At 44.9% G+C, this 20,349-nt stretch overlaps 1 protein-coding gene across 1 annotated transcript; it reads right to left on the minus strand.

Moving 5' to 3' along the window:
* Positions 1 to 236: 236 nt before the first annotated feature.
* Positions 237 to 935, minus strand: LOC139779476 (uncharacterized). The gene has a single exon (XM_071717846.1). It carries the CDS (start codon positions 933 to 935, stop codon positions 237 to 239), a length of 699 nt encoding a protein of 232 aa, XP_071573947.1.
* Positions 936 to 20,349: the final 19,414 nt, after the last annotated feature.

Consider the following 20,349-nt stretch of genomic DNA (forward strand, 5'->3'; position numbering starts at 1 on the left):
AAACGCACAGAGCACACGTCGTACGTCTACTCACAGCGCGGACATGTTTTTCTCTCTGGCGCGAGGGAGAAGTTCGCGATGAGCGCGCCCGTGCTTGCGCAAGCTGCCGCGTCGATCCGGCCTGTCGATACCCGATTGATGCTGCCATCTGATGAGATGGCGCAACGCGATAGCAAAATCTCGAACATTCCGCCCGCCATCAGCAACCTTGTTGATGATTCCTTACTCGTGATCCTTTATCCTGATGAAATGGGTAGCTTGGCAATTGGCCGGGTGAGCATCGTGGTGGCCGTCTTGAGGGTAACCACCCTAGTAAGTCCATCCTTTCCGGGGTGCAAAGCCGTTACTCTTGCGAGTGGCCATTTGCACGGTGGAGAGCGTTCGTCGGTGATCAGCACGATAGAACCCACCTTGATGTTGTTGTTAGGATGATGCCACTTGGATATCGCCTGCTGGCGTTGCAGATAATGAGCCGACCATTGTGCCCAAAAATGTTGAACATGCTGTTGGATGAGCTGCCACCGAGATAGTCGCGAGGTTGCCAGGTCGATCAGAGATGGCTCGGGTATGGTAGTGAGTGGACCTCCAATGAGAAAATGACCTGGGGTGAGCGCTGAGACGTCTTCAGGGTCGTCGCTCAACGGTTCCAAAGGCCTTGAGTTGAGAATGGCTTCGATTTGCGTAAGCAACGTTGTTAGTTCTTCCGTCGTGAGTAGAGTCTCCCCGATGGTCCGTCTCAAATAAAACTTCACGGACTTTACAACCGCCTCCCACTTGCCTCTCATGTGTGGAGCACCTGGTGGGTTGAACTCCCATCTTATGCCGTCCAGTTGCAAAACTTGAGCAATCCGTTGATGCTCTTGAGCGCCTTGGACGAACATTTTTTTAAGCGCGGCGTCTGCTCCAATGAAAGTTGTCCCGCAGTCCGAGTACATGGTCTGAGCAATTCCCCTTCTCGCTGAAAATCTTCGGAAGGCTGCTATGAATCCGTCTGATGAGTAGTCACTGACTACTTCGAGGTGAATTGCGGAGGTGGAGAAGCAGACGAACACACAGATCCATCCCTTGTAGTAGGGGAGCCCAAGAGGGGATTTTGGGATTTACTCGAGCGCGACAGATTAACATATAGGGGGATACCTTGCACCCTGTTGAGTACCTCCACTATATATAAGCCCTTAATATAGAATCGCGCGTCTAGGGCAGCCGATCAGAATAGTAAAAAAAAATCGATCGTTAGAAATACTCGAGCGCGTCAGATTAAGGTAAGGTGGGTTAATAACATGCTGAAAAGTGTGCATTTCAATAATCTGACGATTTGAGCGTGACGTAAGGGAGTGGGAGGGTCACGAACTTGCAAAAAAAAAACGTCACTTTGACATTCTCGAGCGCGGTCGAATTTTTTTTTATTTTGAAGGAAATAATTCAAGAATAACGGAAAAAATATAATCTGCCGATTTCCACAAGCCGAAGCAGCACAAATCGTCAGAAAAGTTTAGTGCGTGCAGCTGTAGTGAAGCATGTATTCCCCACTCCACGCCTCTATTTCCCTTTCACTTTTTCTCGATCTCTTACTCTCTCGCACTGTCCCCACACTACTTTCCGTCGCCATGACACCATCACAGCTGATCACACGCGTTCGTGGCAGTACAACGCTCTAGCTTGTTTGTCTGTTTAAATATTATAATATTTGTGTTAGTAATTATCTAATACGACGATGAGTGATGATACTCTAAAATGTGTATTTTGTGGACAAAATAAACTTGGAAAAATTGTGAAATTTACGCCAGTGACAATAAAAAAATGCCTTACGGTTTTGGAGTATCGTCGGAGCAAACCAGTCCTCAGGAAATCACAGACAACGTACGATAATGTTGAACTTTCGGCTGAAAATTAATTAAATAAAGGATATCACTCGCAGTGCTACAAGTTATTCACAGCGATTAAAATACCTCATAATTTTCCAAATCTCGAGCAACAGGAAAGTGCAGCGGAATGCGATAATGCACCGGAAGTTTCTGGGGAGAGTTCCGAATCGTATGTTCCTGTTACTTCCACGACAATTCAGGGTGCTGGTACATCGACAGACGAGTAAGTGCTCACTTATAATATATTATTTTTACTTTTAAAAGCTTTTTATTTTTTTATTGTATTAATAGTGGGTTTTCCGGAAACTTAATGCAAAAATTTTACGGTACATTTTTATCAAACGCGACTGATGATGAAATAATGAAATGTGAATATTTTTTTTATTAAACTCTTAACATTGTTCGCGATCGAACCGTAGTCCCCCGTGAATAATCGCGAGGAGAATTCTCGCTTAAGCCTAGCATTGTTTCGGGAACTACCGTCGTTATTCCAGAAATCCTCGAGAAGCCGAGAAGCGATCGGTTGTTTTTCCACGCGTACTTGCTCTGTCTCTTTTGTCTTAGCGCGCGACGTAAACATTAGGGACGGAGCACATGACTACGGCGAAAACAGCTGATCGGTTGCCGACTCCGAAATTCGACGAGTAAATCGAAGGACAAGTCAGTGGGTCGGCGACCGATTGTTCAGGCTAATTATTCGGCCCGTTGCCGGGGATGCGTGACGCGTGGCAAATGAAGCGTTTTTCGAAAAAGCGATTCGTTACTCGTAAAGTCTCGACGACGGCTCGATCCGTGTCTCGCTGAACAGTTCGCGCGACGATAACCGTGGCTCGCGGAATAAGCGTCGCCTTTCGAGGAATCAAAGCCGCGTTTCGCGGATTCTTAAACTTCTTGTAAATAACTGTGTTATATGTAAATATACTTGTATATATAGAAACTAAACTGACTTTGAGATAAGCCCCGATCACGTGCCTCTAATTTCGATCCTTCTTCCGCTCACGCACAACATAAAAAATAAAATTTTTTTAAATATTAAAAGTAAATTTTTTATGTTATTTAATATAATTCTTAGAATAAAAAAAATTATTATTTTTAAGAAACATAAAATATATTTTATATTAAAAAATTGTTAAAATCGTTATAAAATACTTAAAAGAACTATTTTTTAATGCTATAAATTCAGTTTCATGTTATTAATTATCAGGTTTCTTATTGGGAAAATATTTTCAGAGCGGGAGTATCCAGCAACTTTGAACGAGACTTCGAGGGTTTAGATGATACCTTTCGCACCGACGAGCCTGTCAGTAATGAGAATTTGCCATCAGTAAAATGTTTTATTTGCGAAAGAACACGCAAACGACAGCATGGCCGTGAAGTTCCATTGGCTGTCAATAGATTTCGAACGATAGATCTGTTGAAAAGTGCAGCCACTGAATATAATGACATAAATATGTTGGAAAAGATCAGTTCCTTTTCTGACGATTCAAATATTACTTATCACAAATGTTGTAAAGATCAATACTTGCGAGACATTTCAAGAGAAAAGGATAATAAATTTTTTAAAAAGAGGCAGGCATTGAACACTGCTTATATCATGCTATGCGAAATGTTGGAAGAAAACGTGGTCAAAAATAACGAATGCCTGTTTTTTGATCATGTCAAGAAAGAATATCAAAAATTACTAATAGAACAGTCCAGACTATTATCAGATTCTGTAAGCAGTACTTTATTTTCAGATCGTCACCTGGAAAGAAAATTAATGGATACTTTTGACCGTAAGATCATGATTATTTAATCTTGAAAAGAAAAAGTTTCTTGCTCCATTTTCCGCCTGTATTTTAACCTACAAAGATTTGTTCAAAACAATGGTAATGAAAGAAACAATTCGTTCAGTTGCAATACAACTCCGAGAAGAAATTCTTAACTCCACCCGAAAAAAATTGGCTGAAGACTGTACTGCTGAAGATTTGATTACAGGAGAGTGCGATTACGTGCCAGAGCTTTTAACATGCTTCTTAGAAACATTAATTTGGGGTGATGTTTCTCATCGATCAAAAGAGGTACGTGAAAATAAAAAATATAATAAAGAACTTGCAATTTTTTCCCTTGGACAAGATCTGATCTACGCTGCTTCCAGCCACAAAATTAAAACATCAAAACATATTACTCTGGGTCTGGCAGTGAAGAGGTTGTGTAACAGCAAGAAAATCATCAATATACTGTCCAAATATGGACACTGTTGCTCTTATACTACATTGGAAGAGTTAGAGACTGAAATGACATTTTCGACGGCAAACAGTACATACGTGTGTCTTGAAGATATTTTACGTCGCCCGGATTTGAATACTGGAGTAGCTTTTGATAATTTCGATCGCTTTGTTGAAACACTGAATGGTAAAGACACTCTACACGACACGGTGGGGATAATATATCAAGATGTTATTCAGAATGAAGATACGATGTCTGTGGTATCTCCAAATGTCTGTGAAAATGAAAATTCAACTACCAATGAGACTGTACATGGCAATTTTTCGGAATCATCTATAATCACTACAAAGAGAAAGCGAAAACGCCGATCCTTCGATGAAATAACTTTCGACATGCATCCATTTACAAAAAAATTAAAAATTACAACCTGGAATCAGCTAGACATCTCCGAACTCAATCAAACTCCAGACAGTTTGATGATGTCAAAACAATTGGATGTTGCGTGGATGTTGTTGCATATGCATAGAATATCAGATGTTCCAATGTGGGTAGGATATCATAGTAAGATTTTGATTGACGATTCACCAGTCCAAAAAGTTTCTTATCTTACACCAATAAACTATTCTCCCACCAATAATTCGACTGTTTTAAAAACTCTAGAATTGAGTCAAGCTGTTGCAAGTGAATGTCAAACTCCATACATCCAGATCACGTATGATCTAGCTATCGCTCGAATAAGTTATTGTATTCAAGCTCAAGAATCCCCGAAATTCGACAACATTTTTATTCACTTGGGGGCCTTTCATATCGAGATGGCTTTTTTCAAAGCAGTTGGCACCTTCATCGATGAATGTGGACTAAGCCATATCATGTCCGATTGTAACCTAATTGCTAACGGTTCAGTTGCAAGTTTTATTGCCGGAAAAAATTATAACAGGTGCAAACGATTACATTCTCAAATGGCATTAGTACTGCAGCAATTACACTTTGAATCATTTTTGGAAAACAAACATTTGACTATCCAAGAATCAGTATCAGAATATCTTACCACATTCATGCAGCATAAAGATATCTCTCCACAAGTACAGCATACAGAAACACAACATCTAATTCAATCTTATGATCAATATACAGCAGACACTTTGGAAGGCAAGCAGGGAAAAACGGCGCAATTTTACGCGATGTATATCGATTTTATAAATCTTTATCACATATTTATTAAAAGTATTAGAGTAGGAGATTTAGATTTATACTTGAATGCACTTGGGAAAATCGTCAATTTATTTTTCTACTACAACCAGCAAAACTACAGTCGATGGCTGGTATACTATATAAATCAACTGCAACACGTAGACAAGACACATCCGGGCCTCCAAGCCGAAATTGCTAAGGGCTCGTTTGGTATTAGAAGAACGGTTAAACCTTTCTCGCGGATTCCGGTAGATTTAACGTTGGAGCAGACGATAAATGGTGATGCAGCACGTCGACTCACTGGAATCGTTAATCTGACAAACTCCATCGCCGCTAGACAACGTTGGGCAAGAAATCATGGAGCCAGAACGCGAATAATATCACATGTGTTAACTCGTGCAGGACTTAACAGGAGCCACCAAGACATCGCCGCTGACCTACACCCTGATCGAATAAAAAAACATCGTAAACAAATTGAAGCTTTCTTGCACAGTATCCAACAGACCATCAACCCATTCTCTTCTTCAATAGATAAAAATCAACTGTACAATATTTCAACTGGGCAGGCTACCACTCCAGAAATAGCAAATAGCTTGTTGAACGCAGTGTCAGCCGGAACATTCCTGCGAGATCAATTCATAACGGAATGTAATATAAACTCAGATAGATTTCACCAACCATTGAAAAAAAATCCGGTGCTGACTTTTGCAAGTTTGAAGAAGAAAAAGAAAATGAAAATTGGCCAGAAAGTACATGAAGTTAAATTGCAGCGGGATTTGTTCGGTCGGTTATTGGCTCTATCGCTAGACACGAACATAGATCTTGAAAAGATGCTCTGTTTTCCAATAACTCCAGTTCCGCTATCACTGTGCCATATAGATGGTTCTCTTAACAAGACTGTTAAGTCGGTACTGGTTAAAGAGTTGAAAAAAAAATTGAAGAAATGGAACTACCGCCATCTAATGTAGATTTTGTAATTGTAGATGGCTTCTTCTTTTTAAATACTTTCAAAGAAATGCCGCGCAGTTTTGGGGATGTGTCAAAGAAGATTTTGCAATGTCTTGTTAATAACTCAGCAAGTCGAATAGCCATTGTATTTGATCGCTACTTCACACCTTCTATCAAAGATTATGAGCACACTCTTCGAGGTAGTGTGGATGACAAGGATTTCTACATCTCCGGCCCTCAACAAACGAGAACAGCAGATTTTGCGAAAGATTTGAAAAACATCAAGTTTAAAGAAGCTTTTGTCAAGTTTTTTATCGATCATTGGGCTAATCAGGAGATGGCTACGATTATCGGTAACAAAACAATATATCTGAGTCATGATTTGTGTTACGTATATTCAGTTACCAATAATAAAGTAACGCGAACCATCGATCATGAACTGTCATGTCCTGATCATGAAGAAGCGGATACAAAAGCAGTATTTCTTGCATGTCAGCTAAAAGAAGATTCCACTGTTACAATCAGAACCTCTGATACAGATATTGTTGTTATCATGTTGGCCAATATGGAACATCTTCAAGCATCAGTGAAAATATGGATGGATCTCGGAGTAAGTAATGCACGCCGATATATCGACGTTTCCGCACTCTCTGTTAAGCTAGGCCCAATAGTTTCGCGAGCGCTACCAGCTCTTCATGCGTTAACAGGATGTGATTTCAACCCGGCACTTTATAGACGAGGCAAGAAAAAACCTCTAGATATTCTAATAAATTCAGAAATTTTTCAAAAAGAATTTGCAGATTTGGGATCTAAAGATTATAATATAGATGAATCTTTTAACATTATACAATCTTTTATCTGCCACTTGTATGGTTTAAAAAAATTAGATGATGTCAACAGAGCTAGAATTGAAATCTTCAATAAGACATACAAGGTATCAGATACATCACAGCCCTTCTCGTTGAATGTTCGTAATTACGATGCTTGTTGCTTGCCACCATGTCAATCGGAGTTACTGCAGCAATTATTACGAACAAGATATATTGCATGCTTGTGGAGGAATGCACACAATCCAAACAGCATCGACATGTCACCAACAGATTACGGATGGACAGATGTAAAAGGCAAATTGGAAATGACTTGGTTCGTTGGTAATCAATTACCAGAAGCGTACGACGATGTAGTCATAACACCTGATATTCTAGGAGATACTCCAGATTCAGGTATATTTTCTTTTCAAAACTTTGATAACACGCTTTTCATGAAATAAATAAAATATTAAGTATTATAACGATTTCTTGTTACAGATATGCAAGCTGAAGATGAAATTGACGAACAAATCGAACCAGATTTGCAGTACGACGATAATTTCACGAATAAAGATGAAGATTAAAAAAAAATTTTTTAAAGTTTTTTTTTTATTTTACTATTTTTTTCTGCATATATTATAATTGAAAGAAATAGATTTTTTTATTTGCATTCTATTTTCCATGCATTTTATTTGTCACATTTAGTAATTAAAAAAAAAAATTTTTTTTAATGTAACAATTTTTTTTTAATTTGTCAGATTAAGAAAATCCCTCCAAATAATCGTCAGATTATGGGTCAGCACGACTAGGACATCAAGCTGAATCACCTGTATAATAATCTGACGCGCTCGAGTATTTCAAAATAGCGATTTTTTTTTGCATTATCAAGAAGCCGCCATGAGCTTGCGTCATGTCCGAATCGTCAGTCTTTTGAATGGGAGCTTCTTTCGGGTTCACTTAACATCCCCTCTGAATATCTGACGCGCTCGAATAAATTTTTTTTTCCCGTTTTCAACCCTTCCGTACAGCCACCCCCACCATGCAAACCGGCAGATTAACATACCTCCAATATCAGAGACACGTGGGGCGTATACACTATCAATATCTGACGCGCTCGAGTATTTTCATGTGACTATTTTTTTTTACATTTTTGAAAACCTGTAGACGCTTCCCCCACCGGTGAAAGGGTGTACATTATATAACCTTTTTTTCTTTCTACCATCTAATCTTCAAAATCCAATAGGTTCCTACGACGCTCGAGTAAATCCCCATTTAGCACTCTGGGCTCCCCTACTATTGTATGTTTTGGCACCTCGTCCCTTCCATGTCTTGATGGTGAGCGGTCCGGCATAGTCGACTCCTGTATGAGCAAACGGGCGTGACGGCGTAACCCGAGAGAGAGGTAGTTGGCCCATCAGTTGATGAGCACGGATCCCCCTCTGCCGAGTACACACGACACACCGTAAGATATGAGACTTTACCGGAGCCCGTCCGCCGATGATCCAATATTGTTGCCTGACATGAGCCAATGTCAGCTGTGTTCCTCCATGTAGGGTACGCAAATGGGCGTGGGCGATGATTAAAGTTGAGAACCGTGAATGGCGAGGTAGAATCGCCTGATGTTTGTTGTCTTGAGCTAGTGCTGATTGGTTGAGGCGGCCGCCAACTCGGATAACCCCTTGAGCGTCTATGTACGCAGTCAATCGACTGAATGCGTGAGTAGGTGGTAGTCTCGAATTGGCCGTGAGCATCTTGATCTCATGCGTGAAGTATGCCGCTTGAGTAGCCTTAATCCAGAATAGTCTGGCCTTCTCCAAAGCTGAGTGCAAGTCTAGTGACTTGGCTCGGCGCTTTCTCAAGAGAGAGATAAACCTGAAACAGAGAGCTGTTACTTTCAATAATTTATTGAGGGTTGAGTACCTATATATAAGGTCCCAGTGGTAGTCCGACTGAGATGCCGCTGCATGTAGCGCAATGCCAGGACGGGCCTCACTGCAGCTCAACTCGTCCGACAGCGCGGGTTGTGATGGCCATGCTTCAGGTGTGAGTATCCACGGTGGTCCCGTCCACCATAATGAGTGGCTTTGGAGTTGAGAAGTAGTCAATCCTCGTGATGCGCAATCGGCTGGATTGGATGTACCAGGTACGTATCTCCAGTGTGCCTTTGCAGTGAGATCTTGAATCTGAGAAACTCGGTTTCTCACAAAATCCTTCCAGCGCGATGCATGAGATTTGATCCACGTGAGTGTCACAACAGAGTCCGTCCACAAGTGAATTGCTGTAACGTTCAACTTCAAGGTGGCTTGAACGTATCGCATGAGCCTTGAGAGCAGCAGTGCTGCGGTGAGTTCAAGTCTCGGGATGGTGAGCCGTTTGAGCGGTGCTACCTTAGTTTTGGAGCACACCAATGAAATCGTGGCGCCATTTGAGCCGCGGACGGTGATATATACGACTGCAGCCATTGCTAGTTGAGAAGCATCAGAAAAGCCGTGAAATTCCACTGACGAGGTACTCCATGTGTTATACCATCGAGGTATTGAGATTCTGCTTAAGCTGGTGAGTTCCTTTCTGATGATGAGCCACCGTGATGAGAGCTGGGATGGCAGTGGTTCATCCCATCGGAGCTTATGAAACCACAACTCCTGCAAGAGCATCTTCGCCTTGATCACTACTGGTGATGCAAAGCCTAGTGGATCGAATATCTGAGCCACTTCAGACAAAACGAGGCGTTTGGTGAAATGATTGGTGTGCAATGAGATCCTTGTTGAGAATGTGAATGAATCTTCGTAAGGAAGCCATTTTAATCCGAGGATTTTGGTTGTGCAATCGTCAAATGCAATTTGTGAGCCCTGGTCCTTTTCTACTTGAACCGCAGTGAGCACATCTTGATGAGTCGCGTGCCACTTTGATAATGGAAAACCGCCCGCCATGCACAAACTCTTTAGTTGCAATGCAATTTTTATCACCTGTTGAACTGTGTCGGCGCCTCCAAAAGTGTCGTCAACATATCGACCCTCAGTGAGTGGCGGCACTGCAAGGGGAAACTTGTGGCCTTCATCCTTTACCAGTTGCGGCAGTGTTCGCACTGCTAAGAACGGGGCACCCTTGGTACCATACGTGACCGTTGTTAGATAATTTTCCACTTCCTTGAGTTGTTTGTCTATCCAGAGAACCCGTTGTAAATTCCAGTCATCCTTATGTACGTTGATTTGCCTGTACATTTTGGTGATGTCAGTGGCCACTAAATGCCGAAATTGTCGAATCCAGAGCAAGACGTCTGTGACGTCTAAATGCAACTTGGCTCCCGCGTACATGAGATCATTAAGTGAGCGACCGGAAGTAGATGCACTCGAGCCATTAAACACCACACGTAATTTTGTGGTTGCACTGTCCGGGTTGAGCACGCCGTGATGTGGCAAGTAATATTGCGCGTGCTGGCTGGAAACGGGTGAAGCCTCCGTCATGTGATTGAGCTCTCGATATTCTGTCATAAACTGATGATACAGGCGTCGATAGTTGTCATCTCGTGAGAATCTTCTGAGTAAGCCCTGCAGACATCGATGCGCAGTGTGATACGAATCCCCAAGAGTATCAGGTGATGATTTTAACGGAAGTCGAACCGTGTATCGACCTGTTGAGTCCCGCGAAACAGTGCTCTTGTAATATTCTTCACATCTTTGCTCGTCAGGAGTAAGCTCATGATTGGTACTCGCAGGCACTTCTTCTTGTGTCCAGAATTTCGCCAGCAACTCGTCGAGAGCATCTTCTCTCTCCTGAATCGAGGCATGATGCACTGCAGCAGATGCCGATGATGATGTGTCGACAGGTCCGAGAACGAGCCATCCAAAAATTGAGAGCTGCGCAATTGGCATCAATGGATCTTGTTTGATGATGTTGGGCTTGATGATCTGCCCATATGAATCAGCTCCAATGATGATATCCACTGGCCGTGGTGTGAGGAAATCTGGATCGGTTAAGGTCAACTTGGTGAGATGCGGCCATTCCTGTGGTGCAGCGTTGAATGATGGCAAGATGTTGGTTAACGTCTGCAGAATGTGAGCTTGAATGATGACGTCTGATCTTGAGTGAAGTGAGCGGAGCTGGAGTGAGGCAACTCCTCGAGTTTGAGTTGACTTTTCGCCCCCAATTCCAGTAATGATAATGACAGAATGATGACGAGGAATGTTGAGCTGACGAATGAGTGATTCAGAAACAAAGGTGAGTTCTGAACCTGAATCGATGAGAAGCCGTACGCGCTGAGTAGTCACAAATGAATTCATCTGAGCCAGGGCCGTAGCTAGTAATGTTGAGTGTGACGAGCGGGCCAAAGAGGAGTGAGCGACGATTGCACCATCTTCCTATTGAGCTGACGCAGCTGAGCTGGTGCTCGGCTTCGCTGATGAGTTCGCCTGATGAGCTTCATGCAGCATCGTGTGGTGTCGGTTGGTGCACTTCTTGCACCCCCGTGAGCTCTTACATGAGCGGACGTTGTGGCGGCCGAGGCAATTGAAACAGAGCCTCCGTGAGATGACGAGTTTCTGTCGGTCGACCGGTGAGAGGTCCCACTCGTTTACGCGGAGTGAATTATCGTAGGTACGTTATTATGGTGTATCGTTACATTATTTATTTTTATTTAATATTTAATATTTTAATATTTTTATTCATTTTAGTATTACAAATTGTATGTACATATACATATAACATTGCCAGTGTGTGGACTGCGTGGTAAAACAAAATGCGGACACCCGAGTTATGGTACGGATCGAGCGGGAGGAAGAAGGACAGAAGATCATATGTCTGCCTTCTTTTATTCAGCCGAAGGCAACCGAAGCACTGAGCGCACACGGACGTGGTTCATGTTTTGTGTGAGTATCCCCTCCATCTCCATGACGACCGGGCCGCGTCTTATTTTCTGGCGGCACTGCCCCGGCCCTTTTAACAGTGCACGGGGGGGTCGTCGGCAGAGCCCTCCATGTAATCGCGACGGAGCCCCCGCTGTCCCCGGCCCAACAAGGGTGATTCCGGGGGACGCGATAAGGTTCCGCCGCGATTCCCAGACCACACCCGCGCTCTGCCAGGGCCTGGCAAAATAGGTCCTGGGCTGCGCGGGCGTGGTTCAGGTTGGACTGGAGGATCTTAAGAGCCATTTACATATAACCTGGCTCCGGACCCTACAGTCCTGCCTTCTCTTTTTCGTCTTGCGGGGCGATATCCACCAAGTCCTCCGCGTTCTTCGTTTCCATCGGTGTGGATTCTGCCCCGCCACCCGGGACCAGGTCGCTGATTCTCCGGTCCTTGCGGGAGCGGGTGGTACCGGTTGCGTTTTCGCCACGGGCTTTTTCTTTTTCCCCTCCTCCTTGTTTTTTCCGGTGTTCTTTGTCGGGACGGCAGAACTCTCCTCAGGAGGCGCTGCAGGTCCCTCTCTTTCTCTCCTCTGTGATTGGGGAATCACCTCCCTTATTTGCTTCAGAAGCGTGTCCCCCAGTTTGGCAACCCTCTCATCGACACATTTGACCAACATGGTCGCTAGTCGGTCCTCCATGCCGAGGGGGGTTTGCTCCACCTTCCTCGTTGGCACTGCAGGGTCTATCACCTTGCGTCGCCCCTGCAGGAGAGGTCGGACCGCCGCCGGTAAGCCCTCAGCAGCAATCTCCTCGAGGACCTTGTCCCTCGAGCTCTCCACTCGATCCTCCTCCTCCACCTGCATCTCCGAATCCGCCTCGACTCCTGTCTCGAATTCCGGCGGATCCCGTTCTCTCCCGTCGATCTTCTCTTCGCTCGAGGGGATCAGGTTGCGTCTCCTTTTCTTCGCCTCGCTCACCTCTTTTGACCTCGTTGCCCAAGCGTTCCTCTCCTCTTTTCCTTGGGCCTGAGTTTGCAGTTCCTCCACTCTGGCCCGCTGCTCCTGCAACTACTGTTGCATTTGCAAGTGCTGCGCTCGGTCTTCGCGGTGGGCCGCTTTCTCCTTGTCCTGGGCGGCCAGTCTACCGCGGAGTGTCTCCAGCTCTGCGTCCCTCTCGTGGCCCGTCGCAGGGTCCTCGTACCTTTGTACGAGGAGAGTCGTTGCTGCTTTTATAGTGGTTGCCGACCTGTTTAGCCTGCCCTTGTACTCGTCTTTCAGCGAGTTCGACTTCTCGGCCACCAGGTCGACGGCGTTTATAGCCTCGAATATCGCCGCGGGGAGTTCCTCCGCCGAGGCGACACTCAGTTCCTCCAACGCCTTCGCTTCCTCCACCTTCCTGTTCGTGGAGAGGTTGGCGGGTATGAGAGCGTCCCTCAGGTTCCTGAGTTCTCTTGCCTTGGCCATCAGCTCCGCCTGTGCGTCGCGAAGTACCTTTAGATAGTAGTCGCCCGTTGTTGCTGGGCGACCCCTACCCCCTTTCTTTCCGACTTTCGTCAGAGCGGGACAATAGTCCTTACCCACTTCCTGGTCAACCAACTCTATCGCATCGTTGACCAGCTTTTTGGCTCTCTCGCTGACTTTCCTGTCGAGTCGCGCAGGCCCGCTCTTTCCTTCCACTATCTCCACGTCTATATTCTTTTCCGTCTCCGATTCGGGTACTGACGTGGTGTTCCTTCTCCTTGTCCTCTTTCCCGAGCGCGACCTTACGTCCGAGTCCAACGACGACGAGCTCTCCCCCGACGACGAGCTTTCCCCGCCTCCGTTCTTCGCCCGTGACTTCTTCTGCAGCTGCTTCTTTCTCGCGTGGCGGCTTCGCGACCTGTGTGTCGCGTCGCTCGTAGCTGCTCCGTCCTTTTCCTTCTCAAGGGATCGTTTTCCCCTTTTTTTGGTGTTCGTGATGGTAGTTTCACAGACGGCGGCGGTGTTGTTGCCGCTCGTTCTGTTCGTCACTGCCCCACCACCCTCCTCGTTCGAACCTGGCCCCCTCTCGGAAGCTAATGGTGTCGCGTCCGATCTTGCCAAAGCAAGGGCAGAGTCCGTCCTCGTCAAGACCACTTTTGCCGAGGCCAAGAGTCTGTCGATGTCCGTCCCCTTGTTTCTCAAGGCCGTCATTATCGAGGACTCGTTCCCTCCTCTGTTTGTAGGAGAAGCGTGCTTCTCAGGGATGGTATCCTGCGAGAGTTGTTTCGTCCTCTCATCTCGCACGCTCCCCGGTCCCGCCACCGTTCTTTTGGTGGTTCTGGTAGGTATCTTTGATCCGACCTCTTTCGAGCCGTGGGGAGATTCCCCCTGACTCTGCCTTCCTGTCCCCGCACTCAAAGGCGCTGTCGGGTCTCCATCTATGCAACCCCTCCGGGGGCCTGTATCCAGCCCCCGGTTGTTGCCTCGCGTACTCCCTAAGCTCGTCTTGGGGTTTTAATTTGTACTACTCATCACTATTTGAACCCACTCCCCGCTGCGGCTCCACCACCCAGGGCGTGCCCTCACCGGCCGACCGGAAAGCTATCCGACCGACCGGCGCCCCCGAGTTCCCCCAGGGGAGGTGGCTATGGCTCGGGCCCCCGGAATTATCAACGGGGGCACTGGCCTCCAGCCCCTTACACACCCACGGGCGGGGCCCATCAAGGATCCGACGCACCGTGGGCTTTCAGGGGTCCCCGGGCTCCGACACCCGGGGCACCGCAGCGGGTGCTGCCAAGCGGGAGGCCCCACGGACGGATGGGGCCAAGGGTGTCGCGACCCACCCATGACCTTGCCCGCCGTGGCGACAAGCTTAAAGTCACGGGTCGCCGGCCGAGGTGACCTCCGCGCCGACGACCCCTTCTGCCCATTGATCGGCTTAGGGTAGGGAGAGCCCCTACCGTACACTCCCTGCGCGCAAACGAGCGGGGGGAAGGAGCCGGCCGACCGGACTCGACCCCGGCCCCCCCCAACCGGCCGAGAGAACTCGATCCCGGCCCGCCGCCGCCCGCGAAAGTGCAAGGCACAGGGACTCCCCCAGTTGTAGCGATCACCGGCTATGAGCTACTATACCCGCCGCCGGCCCTTACGTCCGGCGGCTAGACCCGCCGGCCCCGACCTCGGAAGATGTCCGAGCGGCCCGACGGGTCTCCCTCTCAGGTCGCCCCGGCCCCGACCTCGAAATACGTTCGAGAGGCCCGGGACGACCCTCCACACCGGCGGCACCGTGGGTCCACGACCCTGGTGTGCAAGCCACCGATGTGGGCCTCTCCTCCGATTGCCCCGGCATCACATACCGGGGCAGCCCGAAAGAGGGTTGACCCCCTCGCAACCCGCCGGAGCACCGGCATCAGGGAAGCATTGAGGTGGCCCTTCCCGTCCCCTCGTCGAGACGGCCACCCTGCCCGCCTCGGGAACGGGGGGTACAACCCTCCCCAAGCCCCAGATCCCCAAAGGCTTACCCTCTTGCCTTGCCGGAGCACCGGCGTGTAATGGACAAGAGGGAGCCTTCCCCCCGTGACGGACCCGAATCCCCCGACCTGCCGGAGCACCGGCGTGTAATGGACAAGAGGGAGCCTTCCCCCCGTGACGGACCCGAATCCCCCGACCTGCCGGAGCACCGGCGTGCAATGGTCGAGCGATTTGAGTCCACCCCGCGGTTTTTTATCGAGGTGTCCTTCCTCTAGGCCGGCGGGAGAAGTAGAAACTCCTCCCTATCGGTCCCGGCCGACCGGGCGATTGCAGTCAGGGCCGCCTACCCCTACCGGCTGTTGGAATCTGGGTGGGCGGGACTTGGAATTACTTCCGAGTTTTCTCGGACAACCCGCTCCGCCCGGACCCAAACTCCTAAGCAGGGCAGCCGGTCCCCCGGTTTTCTGTCAGGGTTTTCCTTCCCTTAGGTCGGTCGGGAAGAGCAAAGGCTCTTCCCTCACGGCCCCGACCGGCCGGACAGTTGTTTATAGAGGTAGTCTGCCTCGCGAGTCCTGACAAGGACTCCCCGGTCTCCACCAATCCTAAAACTGGTGGAGATTACGGTGCTGGTGTGCTCGGGTACTCCGGGCGCGCAAAACCCGTAGTGGGGGGCTGCCCCGTGCCCCTAGAGGCTCCGGGAGGACTCCCTCCACCCCGTGGAGAGATATATATAATAAGTACCTAACGTCTGTATGTCTGTCTGTCTGTCTGATAACCTAATTGTTATTTTCCGAGAAATTGGAAAAATTTCGTAACCGGTTCTATTACATTCTTTAGTTTTTTTTACCCCTATTTTATATATATAATTCTTTAAAATTTGGTCAATTATTTCCCAAGAAATTTGAAAAATTTCTAAACCGGTTTCCAAAAAGATCGGTAACGAAAAATTATACACATCATGGCAATTCCCGGAAAATTCTACCCCTACTTCATATACAATTCTTTGAGATTCGGTCAATTAATTCCCGAAAAATTGGAAAAATTTCGGTACCGACTTCCAAAAAGATCGGTAACGAAAAATTATACACTTTATAGCACTCCTCGGAAAATTCTACCTCTGTTTCATATATAATTCTTTGAGATTCGGTCAATTATTTCTCGAAAAATTGGAAAAATTTCTAATATCGGTTTCCAAAAAGGTAACGAAAAATTATACACTTTATGGCACTCGCCGGAAAATTTTACCTCTACTTCATATACCATACTTTGAAATTCGATCCACTAACGAATGAGTAGTTTTCATAACCGATTTTTTTGAAACCGGTTTCCAAAAAATCGGTAACGAAAAAGTAAAAATAAAAATAAAAATTATTTAAATAATTCAGCTTGATTTACATTTTTTTTAACAAAAATCGGAAACCCCTTTATTATTAGCAATTTTTCTAATTCTATTACATTCTTTAGTTCTTTCTACCCCTACTTCATATACAATTCTTTAAGATTCGGTCAAGTAATTCTCGAAAAATTGGAAAAATTTCGTAACCGGCTTCCAAAAAGATCAGTAACAAAACAAGGCCCACACAGGGCTGTAGCGCCGAGTTCATCATCAGTGACAGTTGACGTAGTTCTACGTGTTGCTTGCGGCACAGTTGTTACTGTGCCCTTTTTTTTCAAACATAAATTTATTTTAAAGAAATAAAACAATAAATGTTTTTCTATATTCACTTTTTAATATCTCATACTATGTAGCATTAAAAACATAATTAAAGAATAATATCCGTTATTGAAAATCATATGTCTTTGAAATATCGCCGATCAGTCCGAAGAACTCGATGCTTGTTGGAAACGCACACGAATCGCAGTATGCTCGATGGAGATCTATGGCAGAAAGCATAGGATACTCATATAATGTAAGATAATAGAACGCGCAGGATGCTCGAATAAGAAAGCTTAAAGAATGCTCGCAAGATACTCGCTGGCAAAAGTCGCAGGACACTTTATAATGTTTAATTGCAGGAATCGTAGGAGCTTTTCTCGTTATAGCCGACTCAAAGTTAACATAGCAATCAAGATCAGAAAAACGATTTTTAGAAACTTCAAAAATTGTTATATTTTTTAATTTTCGTCTACATTGATTTTACTTACGTTGCAAAGGGGGACTAAAGACAGAAAAAGTCATTGCAATAATCCAGTCTTCGCCAATGTGTTGCAAATATCGCCAATGTGTTGCAAGTACTCGATGCTTAGAGTAAACGGACAGAAATCGCAAGATGCTCGAAGAAGATCAATGGCAGAAAGCGTAGGATACTCGCAAGAAGTAAGGAAGTACGCGTAGGATGCTCGAAGAAGGAAGCTTACAGAATGCTCGCAGGATACTCGTTGGCAAAAGTCACAGGACAATCAAAGATTCTTGATGTCAAAAATCGATGGAGTCTCTCACGTTATAGCCGACTCATAGTTAACATAGCAATCAAAAAAAGAAAAACGGTTAGGTACTTCAAAAATTCTTGTATTTGTTAATTTACATCTCTATTGATTGTACTTACGTTGCTAATGGGAAACTAAAAACAAAAAGCAATTGGTTCAATATTAAATTTTTGGGAATATCGCCAATGAGTCACCAAGACTCGTCATAAAGGCATGCCTTTGAACCACGAAGGTTTACCATAAAAATGCGTTTCCAAATTATTCTTTGAACATTTTTCAAACATAGTATTCTTAATTCATATTAATGCTGATTCTAAATTAATACTAGTAGAAGTTGAAGGCGTATTATCATCGTTTTGAGTAGTTATTGCTAGTATTGGTTTGTGATAAGAGAAGTAAGAAATATATCTATAGCAACTTAAGTTATCGACATGTCTTGTGAACACCATGTCAATGCAAGATCCTCCCATTGTTGTAGATGATTTATTTGATAAGAAACGCAATCCAAAGTTGTTGCACATAAACTCTAAGAACTTTTCGTTATCGCGCTTGGACACGTCCAAATTGAAATCACCGGATAGTATGATGGATATATCATTGTAATCTTTCTTTTCTAATATTGAACTTATTTTACAAATATTGGGGCAATAAGCAAGTAAATTTCGAGAAATGAAATCTTTTATGTTCTCCATTGAGGTGTTTGGACTTATGTAAACAGACATCAATAAACATTTTTTATTGCCAATTATCGCCTCCACTACGCATATATCTCCGTATTTGTCTGCAGCAGCAAATCGCAATTCATTTTCGCCATCATCTCTCATCAGTATGTGAGGCGTTGCCATCGTATTAGCTTTGTTCTTCTCGTATATGGCGACACCGCCTGCTCTCACATCTTTACGTTTGTACTGGGTTATCCATTTGAAACCTTCAATGTTCACTCGTTCATCATTGTTCAACCAGGTTTCATTCAAAGCTAGCAACTCAATGTTCTGTAAAATAGTGTCTCTTTCTAACTCTCTCAAACTCTGAACATTATAGCTCATTATCGAATTAATAGCATTCGACAAAAATTGTTTAGCTTTATCACACACAGTTTTGAGTTTATAATTGCCGAAACGTTGCAATTCGTTCCTTAGGTCTATTATCTTTGGCGAGTTATTTCCTTTAGAATGGTAAAATTTATAATCGTTTGTATTATTAGTCAGATACAATCCGTTGATAGATGTAACTCGCGACAGAGCGACATACACGAGCTGTTGGTCTTGACTCTTGTGATAGTTGTAGACGATTTCGTTAAATGTGCCTCCTTGTGATTTGTGGATAGTCATGGCGCATGCCGGTGACAACGGAAATTGTATTCGTTTACATTTAATTTTTGTTGTAATGGAGATGATTGCATGTCTCTTTGTTATTGGAGACCACTCATTAGACAACACTCCTGATTTGTTGACAACCAACGGTCTAGATTTTATTCTCAACTTCGCTCCAATGTCATTGTTTTCGAATTTAAGCCACACTCGCTTGAGTTTCGTCTCGTCTTCTTCGTCGTATTCCAAATATTTTACTTCGCCAATGGCGCCATTCACTATTCCATCTTCTACGTCAATGTTGCTGCTCACCATAAACTTGTTTACGCATAGTTTTAACATGTATGGTAACCCACCGCACTCAGTGACACTCAATTTATACAGCTTATTCTTTGCACTAACCAGCTCCTGGTCACTACAGTAACCTTAAATTATATCGTTGCATTCGCAAATATACGTCGAGATTCTATTACTTCAACATTATATTTCTAAACCTCGCAATTGCGATGGTAAAGGCGTATGGCACCAGGGACATGCTCGTTACACCATTCTACTGTTCTGAAACGACTCTCCAATAAATTGGTCTCATCATCTGTCAATACTTTTCCGTTACCGATCTTGGTGAGTATGGTGGAAAACACTACATCGCTTTGTCTCATTACTCTTGTCAAAGCATAGAAGTTAAGCGATTGCCAAAGAGCAGCACTGTTGATAACATTTCTAAGTGGTTTGAAGATGGGTGTAGCGTTTACGGGTGGAAGTTGTCTAAGATCACCACAGAAAATGACATTCATTCCGCCAAATGGATCATCAAAGTTGCCTGTGATGTCGCACATTCTACTGTGTATCTTATCAAGTACGTCAGCACCTATCATGCTAACTTCGTCAATAATTACAACTCGGACACCAGCAAATGCGTTGCGATACGTCTGTATGGTATCTCTAGCCAATCCTGCGTTAATTCGTCTAGATATTGCTATCCTAAAGGCAGAATGAACGGTAGTGCCTCCTATGGCTACTGCTGCTTTACCTGTTGAAGCACATGCCACGTACGCATTGGTTCTTGTAGTGTGTGTTTGAGCAAATCTATTTGTCACTTCTTTAGCCAAGTTTAGAGTGAATGTTTTTCCACTGCCTGCGACACCAGTAAAAAACACTTGCACGTTTTTGTCTCCATTTACCAATGCATTCAGCAACGTAAGTAGGAAGTCTCGTTGTTCTGGATTGGTCATGCGCATCTTCTCACAAAACTCTTCTGTGGTCATAACGTTGGTGCGCTGTCGCACAACGGCCGTCAAATTCCCAAAATTAATGGT

Source organism: Temnothorax nylanderi, unplaced genomic scaffold, assembly GCF_030848795.1.
Source record: "Temnothorax nylanderi isolate EJ_2023f unplaced genomic scaffold, tnyl_v1.0 TNYL_tig0227_pilon, whole genome shotgun sequence".
NCBI classification, from domain to species: Eukaryota; Metazoa; Arthropoda; class Insecta; order Hymenoptera; family Formicidae; genus Temnothorax; species Temnothorax nylanderi.